At 49.6% G+C, this 24,904-nt stretch overlaps 7 protein-coding genes across 7 annotated transcripts; 2 read left to right on the top strand and 5 right to left on the bottom strand.

Moving 5' to 3' along the window:
• Nucleotides 1-1,530: 1,530 nt before the first annotated feature.
• Nucleotides 1,531-5,307, top strand: LTR84_009386 (uncharacterized protein; the record flags this gene model as incomplete). The annotated part of the gene is made up of 3 exons (XM_064852926.1): nt 1,531-3,696; nt 3,854-4,289; nt 4,343-5,307. 3 exons carry the CDS (start codon nt 1,531-1,533, stop codon nt 5,305-5,307), a joined length of 3,567 nt encoding a protein of 1,188 aa, XP_064700912.1.
• Nucleotides 5,308-7,282: 1,975 nt separating this feature from the next.
• On the bottom strand, nt 7,283-9,797 carry LTR84_009385 (uncharacterized protein; the record flags this gene model as incomplete). The annotated part of the gene is made up of 6 exons (XM_064852925.1): nt 7,283-8,712; nt 8,764-8,992; nt 9,042-9,465; nt 9,520-9,591; nt 9,651-9,720; nt 9,773-9,797. The coding sequence occupies 6 exons, from the start codon at nt 9,795-9,797 to the stop codon at nt 7,283-7,285; spliced, it is 2,250 nt and encodes a 749-aa protein (XP_064700911.1).
• A 1,001-nt stretch (nt 9,798-10,798) lies between these two features.
• On the bottom strand, nt 10,799-11,771 carry LTR84_009384 (uncharacterized protein; the record flags this gene model as incomplete). Its single annotated transcript, XM_064852924.1, has 2 exons — nt 10,799-11,688; nt 11,741-11,771. 2 exons carry the CDS (start codon nt 11,769-11,771, stop codon nt 10,799-10,801), a joined length of 921 nt encoding a protein of 306 aa, XP_064700910.1.
• Nucleotides 11,772-13,022: 1,251 nt separating this feature from the next.
• On the bottom strand, nt 13,023-14,783 carry LTR84_009383 (uncharacterized protein; the record flags this gene model as incomplete). The annotated part of the gene is made up of 3 exons (XM_064852923.1): nt 13,023-13,052; nt 13,106-13,258; nt 13,311-14,783. The coding sequence occupies 3 exons, from the start codon at nt 14,781-14,783 to the stop codon at nt 13,023-13,025; spliced, it is 1,656 nt and encodes a 551-aa protein (XP_064700909.1).
• Nucleotides 14,784-17,465: 2,682 nt separating this feature from the next.
• Nucleotides 17,466-19,229, top strand: LTR84_009382 (uncharacterized protein; the record flags this gene model as incomplete). The annotated part of the gene is made up of 3 exons (XM_064852922.1): nt 17,466-18,533; nt 18,594-18,722; nt 18,774-19,229. 3 exons carry the CDS (start codon nt 17,466-17,468, stop codon nt 19,227-19,229), a joined length of 1,653 nt encoding a protein of 550 aa, XP_064700908.1.
• Nucleotides 19,230-19,726: 497 nt separating this feature from the next.
• On the bottom strand, nt 19,727-20,114 carry LTR84_009381 (uncharacterized protein; the record flags this gene model as incomplete). The annotated part of the gene is made up of 2 exons (XM_064852921.1): nt 19,727-19,870; nt 19,944-20,114. The coding sequence occupies 2 exons, from the start codon at nt 20,112-20,114 to the stop codon at nt 19,727-19,729; spliced, it is 315 nt and encodes a 104-aa protein (XP_064700907.1).
• Nucleotides 20,115-22,368: 2,254 nt separating this feature from the next.
• On the bottom strand, nt 22,369-24,643 carry LTR84_009380 (uncharacterized protein; the record flags this gene model as incomplete). Its single annotated transcript, XM_064852920.1, has 2 exons — nt 22,369-24,544; nt 24,600-24,643. 2 exons carry the CDS (start codon nt 24,641-24,643, stop codon nt 22,369-22,371), a joined length of 2,220 nt encoding a protein of 739 aa, XP_064700906.1.
• Nucleotides 24,644-24,904: the final 261 nt, after the last annotated feature.

Genomic DNA, 24,904 nt, shown 5'->3' with positions numbered 1-24,904 from the left:
CTTACATACTCTGTACATAATCAACTTTATCACTTATCGGTCTGCTATCAGGAACATCAGATCAAGTGAAGTCACCAACTTAAGTGGGGCTTGAATCGTCACATCATTACCTTTGTAGGGTTGTCCCGTAGCAAGAAATCGAGCACGGATAGATAGTTGCTCTCAAAATGAAGCTCGGTCGGTCAAGCAGATATCGAGAACTTTATCTTGGCCAAACTTTCGCCGCATTCTCGCCGTGTCTCGTCTTGCGGGGAGCTTTCGATATCTCCCATTGTAGAAGCAGAATCCGTTGTTCATCCACGGTATGATTCGGAATTCTCAGACTCTGTCTAATCGATTCCGAGATTCGCACAAGAACCCGATCAGCCTTGCAGGCTAGGGGGGAAATGTGGCCTTTTAAGGTTGGAAAAAGTATACTCTCTCCGGAAACTAACTGCTTGGGTTGATTCTGTACGATTGTTTGTCGATCCAAAGGCTATGGGGAAGTATGTAGAGAGCGGGTTCTTGGGATCTTGGGCTTGAACCATAGGCAGACGTGTAGGGGAGGCCCACATTCCCAGCCATCAGCGCAGTGTTGAGAGAAAAGGCATCCGGATTCAGGAATGCAGGCCCAAAAGTAGAGAAACACATGTCCATTCCTCCCAGGGACGGTGAGTTGTTGAGAAGAGCCTCAAAGGACCAGAAAAAATGATTTCCGAACGTCCACCGACGAAAGAAACAATTGTGTCACCGCGCGTGATCAGGATTTCTTTTTTGTTTAAGAATTTGGGCTAGTTAGTACCTGAGTTAGTCACAGGGAGTAGCAAAGTCTCCGTCCAAGTCGGAAGCTGCCTCGATTAGCCGTCGACACCCTCGGCCAAGCTCGTGGGAGGAAGCCCAGATAGCCTGGGGAGAGCCGACAAAGATGAAGCAAGTCCGAGGCACTGCGAGTGCGAGTGCGAGCTGGAAACCCCATGCTAGGCCTCAGGTTGCCAGGATGCACGGGACGAGGGGGATTCATACAGGTTGATGCGGCCCGCAAAATCGTGCTCCACAGCAACAGCTTGAGGGCACTGGCAGTACTTTCAGTTCCCCTCCCTACATCATCCTTCCCCCCCAAAATCCAAAGGCAAAAAGGCAATACACTGCCTGTATCGGTCTGTGAATAATACTCCGGACGTGCTCGTCGAGCTTCCACCACCACCACCCACCTACCTGCACACTGTCCCACTATTGCTAGCTGCTTATCACCCAGGTCCCAGCATCAACAATCAGCTCCAGTAAGAATTCATTATATTACCATTCCCCGATAGCTCTTTTTTTTGTTTTCCTCCTGTCATCCGGGCATCCATCCACGCCACAAACTCAACATTTGCTTGACCGTTCTCGTTTCCCTAGTACCCAGTACCCTGGGACTCTTAATTTCCTTCTTACCCTCCTCACCGACCTGACTCACTTACCTACCTTCTCAACCTTTTGGTCCCTTGAAATAAGAGCTTCCTTGCCGCGAGCTGCCTCTCCCAGCAGCCAGGCTCAACCTCTTCATTCACCATGGCTGATCCTACCGCTGGAACTGCTACTCCAGACCACGAGGATGGTCAACATCACCATGAGCACTCAGTCCATACCCGGCTGAGAGCCAATTCCACCATCATGCAACTGAAGAAGATCCTTGTTGCAAATCGAGGCGAGATCCCAATTCGAATCTTCAGAACCGCCCATGAGCTTTCGCTCCAGACCGTAGCTGTCTTCAGCTACGAAGACAGACTTGGCATGCACAGACAAAAGGCGGATGAAGCATACATGATCGGCCAGCGAGGCCAGTACACCCCCGTGGCTGCTTATCTTGCTGGTGATGAGATCATCAAGATCGCTTTGGCACATGGCGTTCAGATGATCCATCCCGGTTATGGCTTTCTGTCTGAGAACTCCGAGTTTGCTCGGAAAGTCGAAGAGGCCGGTATCATCTTCGTGGGCCCTTCTTATCAAGTGATCGAATCACTTGGAGACAAGGTGTCCGCCAGAAAACTGGCCATCAAGTGTGATGTTCCGGTAGTGCCAGGTACCGAAGGGGCCGTGGCCAAATATGAAGAAGTCAAGGCCTTCACTGACCAATATGGCTTTCCCATCATCATCAAAGCTGCCTACGGTGGTGGTGGCCGAGGTATGAGAGTCGTCCGAGATCAAGAGAGTCTCAAGGACTCTTTTGAGCGAGCCACTTCCGAGGCCAAGTCGGCTTTTGGAAATGGCACTGTCTTCGTGGAGCGTTTCCTCGACAAACCCAAGCATATTGAAGTTCAATTGTTGGGCGACAATCATGGAAACGTGGTTCACTTGTATGAGCGAGACTGCAGCGTTCAGCGCAGACATCAAAAGGTCGTCGAACTTGCCCCGGCCAAGGATCTTCCTTCCGATGTCAGAGATGCCATTCTGAACGATGCAGTCAGACTGGCCAAATCCGTCAACTACCGAAACGCAGGCACAGCCGAATTCTTGGTCGACCAGAAGAACAGATACTACTTCATCGAGATCAATCCTAGAATTCAAGTCGAGCATACCATTACGGAAGAGATCACTGGAATCGACATTGTTGCTGCTCAAATCCAGATCGCTGCTGGTGCTACTCTAGAGCAATTAGGCTTGACTCAGGACCGTATCTCTACCCGAGGTTTTGCTATTCAGTGCCGCATCACTACAGAGGATCCCACATCTAACTTCCAGCCTGATACCGGAAAGATTGAGGTCTACCGCTCAGCGGGCGGAAACGGTGTCCGACTCGACGGTGGCAATGGTTTCGCTGGGGCGATCATTACTCCTCATTATGATTCCATGTTGGTCAAATGTACCTGCCATGGCTCGACATATGAGATCGCGCGTCGCAAGATGTTACGTGCGCTCGTCGAATTCAGAATCCGTGGTGTTAAGACGAATATTCCATTCTTGGGTTCTCTTCTCACCCACCCTACCTTTATTGAAGGCACGTGCTGGACCACCTTTATCGATGATACTCCTGAATTGTTCAAGTTGATCGGTAGTCAGAACCGAGCCCAGAAATTGCTTCAATATCTTGGTGACCTGGCAGTCAATGGCAGTAGCATCAAAGGCCAAATTGGAGAGTCCAAATTCAAGGGTGATGTCATCTATCCTACCCTCTTGGACAACCAAGGCAAGCCTCTCGACGTGTCAGTTCCTCCCGGAACAGGTTGGAAGTACATCCTCGACAAGGAAGGCCCAGAAGGCTTTGCGAAAGCAGTCCGTGCTAACAAGGGGACATTGATTATGGACACGACCTGGCGTGATGCCCATCAATCTTTGCTCGCCACTCGGGTGAGAACAGTGGATTTCTGCAACATCGCTAAAGAGACGAGCCACGCTTTGTCCAACGCTTTTGCTCTAGAATGCTGGGGCGGTGCTACGTTCGACGTTGCTCTTCGCTTCTTGTATGAGGACCCGTGGAGCCGTCTGCGTAAGCTACGCAAACTGGTGCCGAATATTCCATTCCAGATGTTACTTCGAGGTGCCAATGGAGTTGCATACAAGTCGCTCCCTGACAATGCCATCTATCACTTTGTGAAGCAAGCTAAGAAGAATGGCATGGATATCTTCAGAGTTTTCGACGCTCTCAACGACATTACTCAACTCGAGGTTGGCATGAAAGCTGTTCAAGAAGCAGGCGGTGTCGTGGAAGGCACTTTCTGCTACTCTGGCGACATGCTGGTAAGTCCGCGATTCTCTCCCAATCCCATCACATTCACTGGCATATCTGATTATAAATGACATACTCCTGGTGGTCATTTTACATCGTCCCGCCAGCAGCTTGACACGATCTCCCGCATTCTCGGCTTTTCTTTTCGATTTGCTAACGCTTTTTCAGGACCCGAATACCAAGTATACTCTAGAGTATTACATGGATCTCGTTGACAAGATCGTCAAGATCGGTACTCACATAGTCGGAGTCAAGGACATGGCGGGAGTTATGAAGCCTAATGCTGGTCGTCAGCTCGTGGGTGCTATTCGCAAAAAGTATCCAGACCTTCCGATCCACGTCCACTGTCACGACTCTGCTGGAACGGGCGTTGCCTCCATGGTCGCCTGTGCTGAAGCCGGAGCCGACGCCGTTGATGCCGCGACCGACAGCTTGTCCGGAATGACCTCGCAACCCAGCATCGGTGCAATTCTCGCCTCACTCCAGGGGTCTGATCTCGATACAGGCTTGAATGATCATAATGTCCGCTCGTTGGACCAGTACTGGTCTCAAGTGAGACTCCTGTATTCGCCATTCGAAGCTGGATTGACTGGGCCCGACCCTGGTGCGTTTCCTTCCTTTTAGCATTGTTCTGCTTGACTAACTCGCAAATTTCAGATGTGTACCAGCATGGCATTCCTGGAGGACAGCTCACCAATTTGATTTTCCAAGCAACTCAACTTGGTCTCGGGGCCCAGTGGATCGAGACCAAAAAGGCATACGAAGCAGCAAACAAACTCTTAGGCGACATCGTCAAAGTTACTCCTACTTCTAAAACGGTCGGCGATCTAGCTCAGTTCATGGTATCCAACAAATTGTCGGCTGAGGACGTCGTCGCGAAAGCCGACACACTTGATTTCCCAGAATCCGTCTTGGAGTTTTTCGAAGGCTACATCGGCCAACCCTATGGAGGCTTCCCAGAGCCGCTTCGCACAAAGGCTCTGAGAGGCCGTAGGAAGATGGACAAGCGACCCGGCCTTTACTTGGAACCCATTGACTTTGACGCAGTCAGGAAAGAAGTCAAGGAGAAATTCGACTCAAGCAAAGAGACTGATGTGGCCTCGTACGTAATGTATAAAAAAGTTACCGAGGATTACTTTGCGTTTGTCGAGAAGTACGGCGATCTCTCTGTTCTGCCAACAAAATACTTCCTTAACAAACCCGAGATCGGCGAGGAATTCCATGTCGAATTGGAAAAAGGCAAGGTCCTTATCTTGAAGATGTTGGCCATTGGCCCCCTTTCCGACACCACTGGCCAAAGAGAAGTGTTCTACGAGATGAACGGCGAGGTTCGACAGGTCACAATTGACGACAACAAAGCGGCAGTTGAAAACACGAGCCGACCCAAGGCTGATCCTAGTGATAGCAGTCAGGTCGGAGCTCCGATGGCCGGTGTCGTTGTCGAGGTCAGGGCAAAGGAAGGCCATGATGTCAAGAAAGGAGATCCAGTTGCTGTCCTCAGCGCAATGAAGATGGAGATGGTTATCAGCGCTCCACATTCGGGCAAGGTAGGCGAAATCTTTGTCAAAGAAGGAGATTCCGTTGCTGGGTCGGACTTGGTCTGTAAGATTGCAAAAGCATGAACAGGATCGGGTACATATGAGGCGGCTTCAACGTGAATGACTGGCGCAAGATTGGGAATATCACCTGGCAATGAAAAAATGGATCTCTGAACCTACAGATTGTGAAAGGCAGTTTCATTGTTATTAGGGTATGGATTATTCTGTGTTATCCTTAGTAAACAACCCCTTGGATCGTATCACAATGAAACATGGTGTTGACGGCAAAAAGCATATAATACCCATCACGATGTGTCCCGGGAGCACTCCCATGATAACAAAACTTATATTGCTGCAAGGACTTTATACTCCGCCGTAATAATTCACCGTATTAAATTTGCTAGTAGTGCAGTTGTCAGCTCGACCAGGACCAAAACCTCAGCAGGATCGGTTATCAACCAGTTATTACAGCTCGACAAGGGTCTCAGGAGATGCGGAAAAGGCCTTTCTAGATCGTCTCTACGCATGGTTCATATAGGAAGAGAAACAGCCTCCATAAGTAGAGAAAATAGAGACAATTCGACAATTCCTGAAGTGCATTTCCGACTTCGAAACCTCCAACAACTTACTACACCACATACCTAAGTAGGCTAAAGTTTCCGCATAGGACTAAATATACATACCTATATTACTCGAGATTATCACGAGAACACCTTGTCCGATAGTATTCGGGAGGCCGCCCGCGACAATAAATCTACCATACAGTTCCTAGAATCAAGGTACAACGCCTAGAATTCTCGTCTCTTTAGCCTATGGCGCGAGTGTAGGAACTCTCCGTGACATGTAAACTGAGGGTGTCCGGTGACTTTTGCGGCCGTGCCGTAGAAGAGGCTCGGTGCTGAGCATTCCGGGAGGGATACTACGTAATCCCTTTACTGGAGAGCCTTCTATCATCACAAGCTCTCGTGCTTCATGATATCTAACGGTAGTTTCGACAATTCTCTACAATTTGGAGTTTGGGATCGTTGATCTGGCCATCAGCTCGTACAGTGACTTGTGACACGCAACGACTTCAAGCAATCTTATCCTCTATGGTCCCATTTATCCTATGTCCTTCGGTCTCCAGTTCTTTCCTCGTGGTTAGCAATACTTGCCCCGTTGAAACATGCTATTTCGAGTTCACGCTCATCGGCTTCAAGGGAAGGTTTAGAAACAAAGGCTCTAGAAACCACTTCCCAGTAAAGTTAAGGAGGCCGCCTTCCCTGTCACGTGGGGATATTTACTAGCCCCCTGTGGGATATTCAAGCAGTTAGCATATTTAGCCTCGTAGAGTTCTCCAGCATTAATGACCCAAGTATACTCCTCTCACTTTCGTGAACCTGCCCCCTGCCCCTTATAAAGTCACGGAATGATAACTTCGGCGATGATGTCACGTAGGTGAACATGATCTAGCTACTTCTGCTCTGGCATTTATGACTCCCATCACATTCACTAGCCTAAACATACCTACCTACGTACAGTACAGAGAAGATGGAGATCCAAGGGTATTTGGTATACCTCAAACTCTCCGACCAGCTTGGCCTCTCAGCCCATGTCGAATGGTGTCAAGACTCGCAACGTATGACCATGATACCGCAAAAGCGTTCGATTTCTCCTGCAAAATGGCAACCATACAACTCAAATGACTCCTGATGAAACCGCCAATCGCACCGACCTGCCAGAAGGATATCGAACTCGCATTAAAACACGCCCTGTGGTATCCTGTTCGGGGCTGCCCTCCGTGCTTTTGGCCCTCAACCAAATCCGCAACGAATACTTGAAACTCGAATTCCTCACCGTAAAGACACACCGTCGCCTAGTATCGAAACCTCAAATCCATTTCCATACCAGCATGATAAAAAACCCTGCTGGTCATGAAGCTCACCCTGTTCACGTGAGACAGGATCTGCTTGAATATCGTCCTTCTGGGGGTGAAAACCCTCGGAGCCCAAAGACATGTCCATCAAGTTTTATTGCTAGAAACCCCGTAGTCACAGGTACCATATCATTTGATAGAATGTCAACCTGAAAATCCCAAACCACTCAACTCCTTCCTGACCGAGTCCTCGCTGGAGATCTTTCTCATTTGAGTGTCTTCCAGTTTCTCGCCTCCAGCGAATCGCATCTTGAGGTCCTCAATGGCGCGAATCTTCTTCAAAAGCCCACGGATCTTCTTGTCCCTGGGATCTCCACCAGGTGTCAATGGGCTGGTGACTTCGAGCTCAGGTGGCTGACCATCAGGGATCGGTGGGGCAGGTGGGATATTGATGGTTGTGTTGATGTCTGCTGGAACCTTGCGGGGTTTCTGATTCGGAGTGCTAGGGGTGTTGTTAACGGGTCCTTTCTGTGCGCCGTTGACATGGTTGTGTCGATGTTGTGAGCCCGTTGTATCACCTCGTTGTCTGCGGGAATTGCTCCGACTACGTTCCTTCTTGGGGCCAGTGGGAGGCTCCAAACCGGCTGCTGGGGCGGGTACAAAGTTCCGGCTTCGGCTTCGATTGTGACCACGACCATCTGGACTGCGATTTGGGCTCTTTCCCCTGCCACCACTTTGCTCTGGTGCAAGGTTGTTTGTTGTCCCTTGCTCACGTGCAGCGGCGGCAGCGGCTTTCTTTGCTTCACGCTTCTTTGCATTTTTCTTGGCAGCCTTGGAAAGTGGCTCTCCATCCGCCCCTTCACCTGTCCCAGTGAGACTCACACCACCACCGGGAGCTGCTCCCGGTGGCAGCGGAGTCTTCTCTTCTACAGCTTCAGCACCAGGCACGCTACGGTGGCGTGATTTTCCAAATCCGTTAATACTGCTGGCAAATGACGAAGCGCCGTCACGGACATAGGCGGCACCACCCTCATCCTCACGCTTAAAGGACAGCGGTGTCACTTGACCCCTTGCTCCTGGAGGTCTGTAAGCACCTGCGGGCTTGCTTGGTGTCTTTTTTGTGGCCATATAGTCCGCAGCACTACTATGTGTGACCGGAGCTGATGCAAGTGGGTTTGGGCCCAAGGGATGCAATGAAGAAGCTTGAGGGCGCCAATAGACATTGTACAATTCGTTCATGTCTTCATTGTAGACAAGTGGGCCACTTGCATGCCAAATGCGAATGCTGTTGTCGACTCTCAGACGAGGTGAAGTAGTTGCAGTCAGGATATGCGTCCCGTCTGGGGACCATTCACAGACACTAGCATTGCTTGCTTCGACGGTGCAAATCTTGGTGAAATCTTTTTCAAGATCATAGATATCCATTTGGCCTGCCAGATTTCCAAAGCCTGCCACGAGCACGAATTTGCCATGCGGAGAGAAAAGTACGGTATTTCTGGGGCCAAGAGGGAAGGTGTGGACGGTCTGGGCTTTGGCGTTGAAAATGACAGTTTTCGCTGGCATGTAGCCATAGACAACGGCGAAACTGGTGGATTTTGGAGACCATGACACATCGTGTACTGGACCTTCTTTGTCTGGGGAATATTAGCCAACAAGTGATATATAAGATTGAGACGCATTCGTACCAAGGTCAATCCTGGAGTCAAAGCCCCCATTGGCACTGAGCAGGTACAGAGTGGTCTCTCCATAGTAGCTCTTTCCAGTTTTGTCAACCTCTGTCTGTGCCAGCACGAGGAGAGAAGTGCCATCATCGTTCCACTTCAATTGCACCTTGTCACCCTTGAAAAAATTCTTCTGGGAAACAGGAGTGGTAAAATTCGGCACGTTGTAGATGCGAACTGCAGCCGGTTGTCCCTGAGACTTCATTAGATTTGAGTTTGTGAGGAAAAGTAGGCCCAAATACCTTTTTCTCTGGCAAGAAAGCAGCAATCGAATAGTTCTTTCCTGGAGAGACGGCGAAATCCGTGATTCCCTCGACTCGGATCTTATTCCAGACAGTCGAAAGGTCGTGGCTCTCGTAGATTTGTATTTCATTGGTGACAGTTCTCGCACAATAAGCCTCGTCATAAGTGTACTGCAAGTTCCATCCAGTCTGGGACTTCTGAACATATCTAGCCAAAGGCTGTTTCTCCACGCCTTCTGATGCGGCTTTTTCATCAATGACCAACCAAACCTTGAGGTTCTTCACCGCATCGCCATTTTCGTCTTTGGAGGACCGTTGCCAAGTGATGACATAGGTACCCAAGGGGGAAAAGCCGAGTTCGAAGACATTCTCTGCCGGTAGTGTAGACACCACGTTGCCGTTGTCCGCATTGATGATGGTCACCCTAAGCATATGGTTAATTATTGAACGTCATGGGGGAGAAGGTTGCTCATCGTACTGTTCAACAGAAGTCCATGCAAAGTATCGGCCGCAAGGGGAGTAGCCACAAGCACGAATGTTTCCTTCGGGTCTAGAATGCAGAATGTTAGTAACACATTTCGGGTGCTGACAAGGCAGATCGGAAAATACCTCTGAAATCCTGGCAAAGACTCATAAGTGGGTGCACCATTCACTACACCGACGCCCTTGAGAGTGCGAACTATGACAGTAGGTCAGCATTGGCTGCGGCGAAGGCTGGGGTGGTCACTGACAAGCAAATTGGGTTGCAACAGCCATGATGAGTTGCAGCAAAGCAGAAACTCGGTATCTGAGTGGTTTTGGAAGAGCAGTATTTGGTTGACAATTGTTCAAGAGTGTAGAGGCCGAAAGACGTGGAGCAAGTCCAGAGGATGTGATTTCTCAAGACCGGGGTGAAAAATCCGGCGAAGGGAAATCTGGGGCAGAAGACACAGTGGAATGGTCACAATTCGGCTGCTTCCGTACTTGACAAGTCAATGTCAGCGATTGCGGTAGACGAACGGATTGCTTGGTGACGAGGCGAGGAAGGAAGAAGGGTGAAGAGGGACAAAGAACAAGGCAAAGAAAAAAGGGAAGTGAGAAAGTTGATGTAAATAAAGTGTACACATAATAACCCAGGGAAGCGCAGAGAATGAATGGGGACGAGCGCCGCGCACGTCGGCCAACGGAGAGGGCGCAAACACAGACCGCCCCATACGTAAGAGCCTTGACTCTTGAGTCTTGAGGTGCCCAAGGCTAGGGTCCATGGGTGCGGTCACCGGCACTGGAACGCTAAGTGGAAAAAAATATTTAGGGCCCTTGTGGCTCAAAAGGCCTCTACGGAGTCGGCTCGACCGCCCACACTTATGGGCAGGTTCAACTGGGAAGCGGGCCTAACATCCCTCGAGCCACGCTAAGCCACGGGCTACACAGTGGCAGCCTCACACCAGCCTGTCACCATTCATCCATTGGCCTTCCGTTGGCCAAGACCATTATTCTCGCCCTTGATTTATGCTGAAACCATGCACCCACAGCCTTGCCCATGTCCATTTGATACGCAAGTCGTAAACATGCAATCAACGAGGTTCATATTCCGTACATCCCAATTGAAAGAACCGCATTCGTTCTATTTGCGTTCAAGGTCTATTTTGACCTTGTCAAAGAGGGGATATCATACATGCTAACCGATAGAGCCTCGGTCAATTCAGCAGCCTATTAATTCAAGGGTCGGTGAACTGGCAACCCATAGCAAACTCCACGCCCCGAAACTTCAAAGACCTTCATTCCTTTTCGAACGGAAATTTACCAAGAGTCTGGCCTTCAGCCGTGCCCAAAGGTCGACGCCCTTGATCCGCCTCACTTATCCGATCTCGTAGGATTCCCTCCGCCATTTCTGTTCCCACACCCGAGAATCGGTTGCCCTGATAAGACTGGTCGATCGGTGGGGCTGGCTGCATCGTCGTATCAACGAAATTTTGATCGTAACTCATCCCGTCCATCATTTTGGGGTCGGTGCTCCCAGTAGGTCCACTAGGAATGATGCCACTCATAGGTGTGCTTTGCCCCGACCCAAATGCCGGAATGTTTCCCGTGCGTGGTGTTGAGGGCGCGTTGACATTCGTGCTCTGTCGTGAGATTGACGCTCGAGAATTATATGGTGCAGACACGGGACCGCTGACGGTGCTTCCTGCTCCTTCACCGAATCCCACCAGGCTGGCTTTGTCCTCATCGCTGAAACCTCCAGTGCTTGACACCTCGTCTTGATCCTCACTCATTTTATCTGCATCGTAGTCCATGCTCTCACTTGCCCAAGTGGTTCTGCCTCCTACACTTCCTGTCGCACTCGCACTGCCGACGGTACTTCTTTCTCTCACTTGTGGTACATTGTCAAAGGAGCCTTGCCCATACAAGGCGCCCGGTCCGGAGCCAAATTGTCCAAGATGTGGTTGCCGAGAAGTAGCGACACGTTCGAGACCTGCAAGACGGGAGATTCGATCGGCTCTTTCAGCTTCAAGAGTATTGGCAGATGCAGCGGCGCCTCGCCCGCTGTGTCCCATCGCGCCGTCTTTAATTGCGACTACGGACAAGGTTGAGAGGCAGGTAGTTGTAGAGTTTGGCGTGCCGGGTCCCATCTCACTCGGGGTGGCAGGATCTGATGGTGGAGGGGGAACTGATGTACTGGTCAGTATGTTCTCTTCCGCCTGGGGTTTGCAGGTGCCTACGGTTGATCAGTGTTGGGCCTCTGTTCGGCATCTTGGATTGGCTATCCAACCTCGAGGGTGGGCAGGAAGCGATGGACGCAGGTGAGGATGGAAAGTTGTTGGAAGTCGGGTTTGCAATGTCTGAGGATGGGATAGTTTGGTGAGTGAGCAGGTCTCAAGTATGGTTGTACACTTTTGAAAGTTGTATGATTACTTGACGTTGTTGGATCGCAGTAAAGAGACGCTGTGGGAACCCCTGGAGGGCTGAGTGGAGGTTGGTTCAAGAAGAGGTAAAGTCTGGTTGCGGGGGTTGCCTGTTAGCAGTGAGAGTGGTGAAACAGCTGTGTTATAGATGGAATAGGTGGAATGATGGCTGGAAGGTTATGAGACCACGTCTAGAAAGCGAGGTCCGAACCAAGAATACTTTAGGACCAGAGCCTTGGACAGAAAGATCTCGGTAACAAGTCCAAGTCGCTAAAGGAGGACTCATGCAAGAAAGTGTGACTTGGAGTCGCAGTGGTGATCATCCCCAGACTTGGGTTTCAAGTTTCAAGTTGGGCACAGCAGGGACCACCGCTACGTCATCGATCTGTCACGCGTCACGTGGGTCCACCTGGGATCTTAGTCAGCCACTGGGTGATTCAAGTTGATTTTGGTGAAAAGTGCCATCAGATTGCAATATTGGAGTCAATAAGATATTACCTACCTAGATAGGTAGGCAAGAAGACGACTACGTCCCATGAAGCAACAATGTAGAAAAATAATGTAGTCTCAACCCCACTACCTCAGCCAGATTCCCCCGTCTATACTCATCGAGCGTGGCTCGTTTTCGTTACCCCATTTCGTCGTCTCCTTGGTCTCCGAGAAGCCCGCCATAACACCACTTGTGATTTCTGATACAACTTCAGTACGTCAGTACATGGTGCTCTGCGAATAGACACGCTGAGGACGTCCTTGTCAAACTATCCACAATCGTTCGAGACCTTAAGCTTTTGTATTACTTTCCTGACTGCTTGTCTTTTCTGTTGCTCGCTCACATTATACCCTGGTCTGCATCTTGTGAGTCGGGGTGGTGGGTCAGGTCTCCGTTCCGCTAACGCAGGGCAACTTCACAGCAGAAGAGGGACCTCTTCGCCAGCGCAATACGGATAAGCATGGAGACCTCTTTGTGCTGTACTCATAATCATGTTGTTTAGAATTCTGACCTGAAGCCTGGCACTTCTCCACGGGTACTGAAACAGATGCCTCGTGGGGCTATGGAAGCAATTGGTCGTTGTTGACCACATTTGCTGTGAACCACGCTTTAGAAGCTTTGAGCTGAAACTTGTGCCGGCTAAAGAACTTGGTTAATCTTATTGCAAGATCATTGGAAATTGATAGACTTACTGGACTGTTGAGCATGTTTTGGCGTGCATTACGTCCTTTCTTGATATGATTCTTCAGTGCGCTCGAATCCAAAGGCTTCAGTAACTCGAAGCTACATAGCAAATTGCTGGAGACAGACATTACAGCTCCCCAGTTGTCAAACTCGCCGCAGTACTACGACCATTAGTATAATTCCAGATTCACTTGAAACAATAACTTCACTTACATTTGGTGCAGAGAAAACAGTGACTAATAGTCGATCGTTGAAAAATTCGTACCCATCCTCCACCACCATATGAGCACGACAGACAAGGTCGAAGTCATGCCGAGCAAGGAAGTCTACTATGACCTTCTTACCAAAACAGTAACTGACTCCTCTCTCATTAGACTCCCAATCTTGGTCCATGTCGGCAGGGTCACTCCACAATAAGTCGTTCAAAAGTCCATAGTCCGGAACATCTGTTGGTCGTGCAATTTGACGGATGTCATCCATATGGGAAAGACTAGGTGAGAGTCCACCATGAACACAGAAGATTTTGTCTGCCACAATGGAAGCAATGGGCAGACAGTTGAAGGTGTCAATAAATGTCTTCCACACCTTGATATTGCATCTCCGCTTGCATTCGTCGTAGAAACCATAGACACGAGTGACATTGGCGCACTCGTGGTTGCCACGAAGAATGAAGAAGTTCTCGGGATATTTCAACTTGTAGCAAAAGAGGAGAAGGATAGTCTCGAGTGACTGTTTCCCTCGATCCACGTAGTCACCCAAGAACAAGAAGTTGGAACTGGGAGGGAAACCACACATCTCGAACAACCGGATCAGGTCATTGTACTGGCCATGGATATCACCCACGATCTTGACTGGCGCACTCAACTCCAACAAGGCTGGCTGCGATAACAGTACCTCTCGAACAGCAGTACATACTGCTGTGATCTCGGCGTTCTTAAGGCATACTGCTTTGGTGACCTTGGTGGTGTATCCAGCATCTAACAACCGGGAAATCATGTCATCCAAATCCATGTCGTTCACCTCTCCAATGCCCATCCCTCCTCCTGGCGATGCGCCTGGGAGATCAGCAAGTTTTGCTCGAAGTGAAGCTTTCGTCTCGGGAGCCCTTGGGTTGATTTGGTTCTCGCGCTTGACCAGGATGGATTCGCCAGCCTTCTGGGTAGAAGAATGGTGGTGGGCTTGGTGTGGGGCTTCATCCGAGACTGCCCCGACCTCCCCAGTCCTCTGGGCTCTATCGACCGATTTGTGCCCTTTTCCAACCGACTTGGACTGCGTTGGTGATGGCGGTCGTGCAGGGGTTGTGGTACCTGGAGATGGGGCGTCATCATCGTCGGTTGGAGATGTTGGAGATTCGACTAATGGGCCGTTGCTGAACTTATCCTTTGTGGCTCGTGACGAGCCTGAGCGTCCACTTGCAATAGAGCTTGCATCTGCCCTATCACTGTTTGTTCCGTCAACATTGGAAAGCGCGGATGCGGAAGCTCTAGGGCTATCGTTTGTCTTATCGTCTCCTGAGCTCTTGATTTTGCTTCGTATAGAGGATCGAATGGACCTGGAGGAACTGTCTTTTGTATCAGACTTTGAAATGGAAGGATATTGTTGCAAAGTCTCGGGGAGATTTTGTGACGAGGAACTTTTTACTGGAGTCCTGGTCCCATCGCTACTCTTTGATTGTTGTTGACCCATTTAATGCAATCAGCTGGCACAGGGATGAACGAAGGCGATACGAGTCGAGTGTGGAAGAGCCGGAGTCAGGGAGGTTTGAGGAGTGAGATAAGCAGAAGCTTTGAGGAATGCGTTTTGGCGGCTTTGCAGAGCGGGCCTCTGATGAGAGCGCGCGTTGTCCTGTTTGACCCACGTAGACTTAATAGGTTGATCTTCCTCGTTTGATTATCATGGATTGCAAGATGTTCAAGAAAGATGTCGACAATAGGGTTCTGGAGGGGATTGTAGGTCTCTTGGTAATTGTCCTCTTTGTCTTGCCTGCGAGAAGAAGGGAGTCATATGTCAGTGAAAGTTGGGCGGCGGGTAGGAGGAATGGCAGATTGCACCAATTGGCGTGCGACCTGCTCAGCAATAACGAGGTAATTATGTAGAGCAGTAGCTAAGTAACTAGATCATCACTCGTGATTGATTTTGTATCATCGACCCAAGTGAAACAGTGTTGCGTCACTGGCCCAAATCGGGGGTTTCGATCAGATACGAGGGAGGTGGCCACCTGGACTAACCTGTAAGAGAAGGAGTAGTGGAGTGTCGACGCGTTTTCAGGATACAAAGAAAGAGTCAAGGAAGGAGAGCTTTGCGAGAATGTAGTTGATTTGGGGAGGACGCTCTGGGGCTGAGATTTGATCCAAGGTAAAGAGCTTTGGGATTGTATGTAGATGGACAAATGTATTGGCACTGGCACTGGCACGGAACAGCGAAGCCTGAGCCCATGGATGGATGCAGCGCTTTCGAGACTGGCCATCCGCTGAAAGCCTAGAAGTCTGGGAGAGGTACGGGTATTTGACGAGTCGGTAGTCCCTGCCCCGGGGAGCGGAGGTAGTTGCAAAGTCCCCTGTCATGGGCCTGTGGTTGGCCATAGGGAGTCCGCCCTACCCAGAATCCTGGCCAAACTTGGGTCTTTGGTTGCCCCCATTGGGCCCTAAGGAGTAAGGACCCTGCCTAGAGTGAAGTTGAACCAGTCTAACTAGTAGGCGTTCGGGCCCCTCGGGCCCATCAACCACCAACACTCGTGCGGCAAACACATGCCGGACGACCACTGGCACTGGCGTGACTTCGGCCATACCTGCCTTAAAACCGCCAGTCAAACACCCAATTCTCCAGCCTCAATATCTGTCCTCTTGGCCAGACCGATTCCGCTGCTTGGCACCGAAACTCTCTTGCTATTGTTCAGCAACCTCGGATCTGACATGGTCATGGAGATGGATCTAAGATGGATCTGGTGGCCCCCAGGCTCTCATTGTTGCACATCTTGGTCCATAACTCGTCTGTGTGCAACATTACCTGTCCTCTAGCTGTGAAGACAACTCTGTTGATTTCCAACCCACGCTAACTAGGTCTGTGTTGAAAACATCAAATGCACGCATTCCCTAACCCCTTTCTCTAACGACTCAGGACCTCGTTTGAATAGTAAGAGGCCGAACAAGTCCACTTGGGTAGTCTCTCCGTTCTTCGGCTTCCATCTTCGCGATCTGCTTCCCGGGAATCACTATTAGTCCAACAAATCTCGATATCATATCCGCTCGAGTTGTTTGACCTGTCGCTCTCGCTGCGCTGATCGCGGCTGCTTCGGTAGCCTTGTTTGGCATGCGATATTCGAAAGCATTTGATAAGATGATGTTACTGTCCTACGATTTGTCAGCCTGTCAGTCATGGCGTCGAGTATTTGCTGGTATCTATTACTCGATCTGTACAACGGAACGTGCCGTTGAAGAGCCTTCCTACAAGACATCTCATCAGCCATCATATATCGAAACCTCGAACACCAGTCATACCATCGGGGATTGTCACGTGTAATGTCTTGCCTAACAACGATTCTAGATATTGCGCTGCCTCTGCCTCCTCCATCTTGGTGTCAAGGTGGGTAATGCGGGGGAACGAGTAAATTCTGCCTCTTCAGAGTAACATTGAGCAGTTGGGCGAGTCTATCGTTTGACAGTGTGAGTATTGTCTGGTGGAGGAGAACGATAGTACCTACCTGACGTATTGGAGAGGAAGTGAATCTACGGTGCAGTATTAACTAGCGACCTGCACCCAAGTCGGATACCAAATGCCTCCCGCGCCAAACTCTGGGCATGCTTATTCCGGTCCGACCCCATCACTTCCCCTTTTTTGCAGAGGTACGCAGCCTTGTCCCCGTCGAGTGCCGTTATCTCAGATGCCGACATGACTAAGAAGAGAACCCTGACCAGCCTTATCGACATGGAGTACGCTCTTGGTAGTACCTAGTTATTGCGCTGAGCTTCTCAGATAGATTCGAACAGCCGGTCTTATCGATCGGTAGCACGCTCTGGGTACAGAAGACTGATAGATTCGATAAAGACCTTAGATCTCGTCAGTCAGTCACTCAATCAAGCCATGAATAACGACTCACTTTGTTCTCACTTCTATTTCATCTCTTCTTGCTATCAACCTACGCAATACTTAGCCCTATTAATGTGACAACTATGATTTCTCTTTTACCCATACTGACTCTCTTGCATAAGCTTCTACACTCCTCACCTTCCCTGCCTAAACCTCATCTTCGTCTCGCCCTTCAGTACTTCCCTCTTTGCAACTTCCACCAGCGACACCTTCGATCTCAGTCAAGTTCAAATCCATTCCCTACGCCATTGACCGATGTCGACCAGATCTATTATCTCAATCATGGACCAAGGCACACCCAAGCATCGATGGACTGCCGAACAAAGGGACACGCTCGCTGTCCTGGAGCGATTTTATGATATCAGTAGTGACGAACGGCGGGACGTTTTCAACAAATTTTATGCAAAAGAACTGAATCATGAGGGCTTTGACAACGGCCTCACCACTGGCGCTGTGGTCTCTCAAGTCGCCGATTTACGCCAATCCCCACGAGGCAAAAGATTCAGACATTTTGGTCAGCTAGATTTTCAGCAGGCATTGCGGTCAAGTCGCCTTGTCCGAAACAAGATCGAGGCAGTAGCCGCTTCTATGGATATCGAGTTGAGGCCCGTTGCAGAAGCTGCCAATCCTACCTCGAGATCACGGCAATCAACAGACTCTACAGCTGATTCCGAGACTGAAACCCCTACAAAGAGGAGAAGGGTAACTTTCGACCAGAGAGGAACCTACTCGGCCTCCGAGCGGTCACTAGCAGGATCTACTGATTCGGATACATCGTGTTCCGGGAGTTCCTGGCAGGAAGCAAGCGACGAGTCTAGCCTTGATGGCTTCGAAGATGGACCCGTCGAGAATGAAGAGGATCGAGTGTTTCCTAAGTTGAGGGTTCGCCGCGACTACAATGGCAAGAAAGTGCCTACACGACCACGCCTATTGTTTCGGGCATTTCGCCCTAGCCACGGTCTACAAGCCCGAAGATTTTTAACTAATTCGACTCCAGTGTCATGTCCCCCAAAATATGGCTCACAAGAGTTTAGAGACTCGGCATATTGCCATCTAAGTAGCGACGAAACTTTCAACTCGCCATGGCTTAGTTTCACCGAATATCTCAGTCGAGCTCTAAAGATCATGGCGGCCGCAAAACACGAACTCCACTTAGCAGTCATCGACTACAATGAGGTGGAAGAGAGCCTCAAGAGTCGCTTTGGCATAGAGCGCGATAAAATCTGGCTTGTCCCAACTCTCTGCAAAGATCTAAAGAATACCGATGAGAGGTTCGGCAAGTTGAGAAAGATTCGTGATGAAAATCCAATGAAGTCTGAGCATCAACGCAATTATACTGGGACTGGCGAGGTATTTATAAGCGGGAAATCTCTTGCCTGAAGAATAAGGAGCTAACATGACTCCTTATAGTTTATTATTTGGGGCGCTGTCCCTAATGAACTGGTCGCAGAGCTTACCAACGAAGCAATCTATAAACTTCTAGGCGCAATGGAACTAGTCAAAGAATTGCGATACGACAGCGGCTTGCTCCTTGGAAGCGTGAGTGTTACGAGATTCTACCTCTCAGGGTGTACTAACATATATTCCTAGTCTATTGACGACATCCCTTATCGCTACAAGGAAATCTTTGCATATGCGGTTATAAGAGCTTTTGAGGTCGAGGGCTACAGTCAAGGCATTCGACACAGGGAATTTGAAAACTTCGTACAAGGTATCTACAGGGAGCGATGCAGTAGAAGTCTCTCGGTGTTCTCGACCGGACCCGAAGGCAGCCCCTGCTCTGAAGAGTCAGATACTTCAGGCTGGCGAGGCTGGTCCCACGCGACCACGCCAGACGTTCCCTTTCGACCACGACCCAGGCCTCGCAAGGTAATTGTCCAGACACCACCCCTGAGAGATTTGATGGTCAGGGACTACGCAAGTGCGCCAATTCCACCTCTGAAGTTGACAGAGAAGATTGATGATGACGAATCAGAGATGCAGCAGATGCTAGATCAGCAGCTGGCAGAAGAGGAAGCAGAGTACTGCAGAGATTACTGGCGATGATGGAGAAGAAGAGCAGAAAGAAGAAGCAGAAGCAGGGGTCCAGAACATGGTCGATTTACAACTGGCGGGAACGGCAAAATTGTACGCTTGCACGTCGTCTACATGTCGGAGATGTACTATCGAATGAGAGATTCACACGCAAGTGTTCAACAACACGAGTGGATTGAACTGTAAATTATGTGTGAGAAGGAGGCTTGAGGAAGATGACAGTCGATAATCCCTCGAACTGTCGAAGGCTTATGCCAGGTCAATAGCATCGAGCCTGATCGGAAGTGCCGACATCGTACACTCAATTAAAATATATCTGCTTCGCAGGAGAACGGTAGGACAATAAATTCAGCCAACATGATGGACCTGCTTCTCCCTCCTAGTTCATGATTCATCGCAATGAGACAATTTCGGTTTCGGGTCATACTCGATAGCAATACGGTGGGGGCCTTTAATGCCGAATCCCCCTAAGTTTTCCCCTGAGCATCCAAGATTTCGAAAAGGATATCTTATGAACCCTTGGTAAAGCTATTCCACATACCACCCAGAATACCATCCTGGCCAGGCTTCTGCTCCGCCCACTTGGTCGTATCCTGGCTCCCTCGCTTCAAGCCTTGCAGTCCAGCGAACTTGTCTGCACCAGCAGCTGAGGACTGTACACACCGTTGTTAGTATTCACGATGTCCCCCCTGAATATTGCTCATGGTGATTATCAAACAAACTCACTCTTCGTCGTCCAGCGACAGCCGCTGAGACAACGGTATTGTCACCAGCAGCAGCCGTACTGGCTGTCTTGGTCTCGTCCTTGGGAGGGCTGCTGGCTACAGAGGCGCTTCCTGATTTACCTGATGATTGGCTGTTCGTGCGTGGCTTGTAGCCCGTCTGTTTGAAAAACATCTTGATTCAGGCTGCTGACTGATGAGGGTATTTGTTGGTTGGTAGATTTGGATTGGTTTGGTGGATATTCGTGAATACGTTCAATAGCTCGACTGTATCAATGATAAGATACCAGATAGCAAAAAGGAAAGGAAATGTGGTCAAGTTAAATAAAGTCTGGAACTCGAGTATTGTACCACTGTTCGACAGAAATGGCGACTGGGGTGACCACGGTTGTAGGTGGGCACTCGCGTGATATTGCCTGTGCGATATATATTACTCGCACGAGTACCTAGGTTGAATGCGGTACTCGACTTTAAGTGGCCTGCCCTAATATGTGGTGGTCAGGCTTAGAGACGTGCCTCTGATCTGTGCCTGATCGACCGATGTGGGTAGAGATGATGACGTAGCAGAGTAGGAAGGCTGAATCACAGAGTCAACGTGCTTAGAGCACTGACGCGTGCCGTGTCTAAAAGCCTAATGTCTGACGGGTGTCCTGGAGTTCCTGGGCTTTTGCACCGTTGATTTGAATGTTCAGAGAAGTTCGAAGGGAAAAGAGATAGAACGAGCGAGCAACCAGTGGCTCAAGAAGTCGAGCATGTCGCTTGCGAGGGAATGATTGGGATCGAATCAGTCCTTCTTTTAACCAAGTTGAAATGTCGCTTGCAGACCTTGCCCCTCATTTGTTCCTCCTACTCCTCGTTCCGTTTTATGACTTACAGTTCAATGGGCGCCTGTCCGTGAAGAACTCAGAGTCTAGACAGGTCTCTGGTTGAGTACAGCTTCCCTGCTCTCCCCAATCACACGAACCGGGGAATCTATCCCAGTCCAGAATGTGGCAGGCGACATGTTGCCTTTACAGGTTTGCTAAGCAGTAAACGAAGGCTTGTCAATCGGGGTTACCTCGAGAGCTGTTTCGTATTCCAGGTTTCTCTGAGCGAGGATCGACCAATATGAATGTTCTTAGTCCTACAAAGGTTGTTGTTGTCCTCCAATTGGAGGAACAGGAAAACGATGTTACCCCGCGTCTTGCTAGATATCAAGTCAAGCGATTCGCACTGTGCGTGCCGGTGGGTGGACCTACGGATGTCAAGGAATCATCTTGGTTGGGTGTCCTAACTAGCTCTAAGGTCCCTGTCGGGGTTCATGACAAGAGCACATGTCAGTCGTGGCCCTCCAGTTCGTTTGGTAAACAGCCTGATTTGCAGTCAAGTACCTAAGTAGTCGCGGTAACGCCTCAACGCCCTGCACTGCCTAGCTAGGTACACAATTCCAAAAACGGATTATCAACCTAGGTAGGTTACTCAAATCGACTGCAATACATCGAGTATATCTTCGGTTGAACAGACAAATCTTGGTATATGGGTAGTAGGTGGGAGAACATATCCTTTTTTCAATATCTCTAAATTGGCAGCTCAGTCCAGCTCAAGGTCTTCCGAACACTCCGCTCGTCAGGAGAAAAGAGCTCATCGCCAGCGCGAGTTCCCCGGTGCACCACGGACCTCAGAAGCCAGATGCATTTAATTGCCAGAAGTCAGACGACAAAAAGGCCAATTCCCCCTGAGGACCCCCATGTGAAACGATGGGGAGCATGGGCTTGGAGTGTGAATCATACTATATGAGGGTTTCGGGTAAATGTAAGAAGAGACTTGCTCTTTGCATAAAAACAACAAAGGGCTCGAAAACATCACCATGCGCCACTCCAGGGTTGGAACTCACGATCTGGGAAATTCATCCTAGATCGGAGGGCCGGGAGGGTCGGGGGAGTGTCCGTTTCTTCTTCTCTTCCTTTGATCTTTCGCGAAGGATACTGAGCTTGTGTGTTTTGACAAAGGTATTGATCTCACCTTGTGCTCCACCTGGCATCGCGAGTTTGGGGGTTGTATGGGGGGGGGGGGGGGGGAATGACGTAGAAGTGAGAAACGGGTAACATAAAAGCAACAAACGAGGGACACTGGATTTCGAGCAGTAGACTTGATACGGCCTGGACAGAGTGGTGTACTGAAAAGCGACGAACACAATCACGGAGGATCCGGACTTGGTAAATTAGCTGCTTCAACTATCCACGCCTTCTCATCAGAGCAAACTCAAGACGGCGCTCCCAGTGAGCTGAATCTCGGAAGTGCTCAAAATTCTATGGTGGGTATCATGATTTGAGGAGAAGTATTTCTCCGCTGTTTGCAAATGTTTCATAGCCGGGTCGAATCAACCGCAGGATTGAACGAGGTTTGTGAATCCTCATGATAGCGTTCTGTAACATTGAGGAAGATATTGATCAAGTAAAGACGCGTCGCTCTGTAGTTGGCCGCACACGGTTATGGGATAATCGATTTCTTTCTCTGGATGATCGACGTTTTTGCGGCGAAAATCCTTCGGTGTGAGTGGGAAATCCACGGGATGAATGATGTAATGGCGTTGGCGAGTTTGCCATCATATCGACGTCCTCATCAGGTTCTTCCTGAGTCCAGGCTTCTCGATTGATGAACGTGTTGTTGGCTGAAAGGTTCAGTGGTTTGGATCTTCGACCAGCGGTACCCATATTGGTAATGATTCGATCCATGCCATCGATATCTAGATCTCCAGAGTTGAGTAACACCTGGTCAGAGGTGGATTTTGTGAAAGAAAGTGGAAGGGCGTCGCCAGATTTCAAGGATGTTGAAGGCTGTTCTGTGGTATCTGAGAGACCATGGACGGATAAAATCAGACGATGAGAGGTCTGCACCACAAAATTTGGGACGGATGACGAGGTAGAGCTGAAGATTGCACCCCCTGCTTGGGCCTTCGCGTCCATATCGTGAAGGAGCCCAACTCTGCGCGGCTGCTGTCCACCCAATTTGACGGCGGGTAAGCGAATAGGCTTAACATCTGACTTCCAGAACGCTGACACCGATGGAATATAAATGTGTTCACGAGCGTAATTGATGATGATGGATTCGTCAAGTGGCCTGCCATTCTTGGTCGGCTGTTCGTCTACACATATACTTCCATGAGGACTCTGAGAGGTCGTCTGGTCCGCATCCTGATGCGAAGCACCATGGAACAAACCCTCAGAACGAATCTTTCGTGTTGATGGTGTCATCAGGGCCAGGGAGCCTGAAGTTGGCTGGGCCTGACCATCTGAAGAAATTGCTTGTTTTCCTTCTGACGGGAAAATAGTGGATCGAATGGCAAATTTCGTGATAGAACCTCCTTGAAGACCCGAAATGTTGGATTGGCCCTGGATAAGATTGCTCCGCGTGCCAGAGGAGTTGGGTCCAATAGCTTCAACATCCCAAATACCCCACTCACCATCCTCGAGGAGTGCTAACACAGCACGGCCACTAGCGATCCATTGAGCATCCAGGCACTTCTTCCTTCGAGGTAGGATTGCACTGTTGTTGTGAAGGAAAGGAGGAAGAAATGTTGCGAGAATCCTGCCTTTGTCGGGACCAGAAGTCCGCAAAGAAGCGCGAGTAGAAGCAGAATCTGAGGTTGCTGTTGAGCCACGACGTTCTCTTGTATGGGTCGGAAAGACTTGGTAAAGTTTGACTGTAGAGGTTGCGGGGAGAGTGAAGAGTAGAGTGGAATGTCGATCATTAGGGTAAGGAGAAGGATTGAAGGACATGGTGGCACCAAGAGCCGAAGAACGTAAGAATTGCCTCCTCAATGGGAGTAGGTGTTCGGGCTTTGGGGACAGGGATGCTTGTCCTATCAGAGGGATCTGATGAACCAAGAGTAAACCTGACCCTGTAGACGAGATTGATGCTATTAGCAATGACCATTTTTGCGCATTGGTGTCGGTTGAGTTTTGATTTGGTTGTGAACGAGTCTGAGGTCTGGACCTGGCTTGTGTATCATTTTCCGAATCATCCCTTTCAACATCAAGCGTGTGGGTGACGGCTATGTCGGAGATGAACTCTTGGTGGGAATTAGGACCAACAATTTTCAAAGTCTGAATGCCGAGTTTGGTGAAATCCTGAACTTCTAGACTAGGAGGGAGGAGTGGAGCAATGATGATTTGCAAGGAAGAATCTGCACATGCGGCTGCAACCAGGATATGGTCCAGAAATACAGGTGGCCAAGAGTCCGGAGGAGCTTGAGCAATGTCTTTGGGGATGTGTGGGATTGCAATTCGTAAGGCTGCGGTCCCCAAGGGAATATCAATCTGACGTATGATACCACGGTAAGGCTTTGCGGGATCGATCTCTTCCTCCTCGTCTTCAAATTCCGGAGGTGAAACAGATGCGGATTGATCTTCTCCATCGTCGGAGGACAAGTCAATGACCATAGGATCAGTCTTTGCGGAACCATTTGTCTTTGGTGGGGAGACTTTTTGGGGAGATTTCAAGTTCTTTCCGGCATACCAGATTATACGCAATCCTCGCTCATGGCCATAAACTATGACAGTAGATCCATTGGAAGACTGACGAGGATACACATAGGAGGTATATGCCTTATGTGAGAGGTCGTAACTGTGGGATCCGATTAGCAAGAGACCAAAACAAGCCACAGGACTTCGAACCATACCTGAGCTGATAGCGGTCTTTCTGCCGCAGGACAGAATAGTCCATGGCGAGGAGATAGAATGATGTCGTTGAGTGTAGGGTTGGAAGTTGAGGTAGAGTTGATCCGGTTGTGATTGGGAGACTGATTGATTGACAATGTGTAAGGAGTTCAATCAAAAGTACGGACGTCCAGAGCTCTACTAAGTTGAATTGCAGTTGGAGTTTGGATGCAGTGAAGTTAGTCGCGTCGCGGACGGGAGGCGCCTCATGGTATTAAGGGACAAGTGTCATTTGTCCGTCTATGGTGATAAATCTGCCGTCATCCAC

The sequence above is a fragment of the Exophiala bonariae genome (genome assembly GCF_035927105.1).
Source record: "Exophiala bonariae strain CCFEE 5792 chromosome Unknown scaffold_38, whole genome shotgun sequence".
NCBI classification, from domain to species: Eukaryota; Fungi; Ascomycota; class Eurotiomycetes; order Chaetothyriales; family Herpotrichiellaceae; genus Exophiala; species Exophiala bonariae.
Note: the sequence above shows the minus strand (reverse complement) of the source record. Positions and strands in the feature narration are given on the sequence as shown.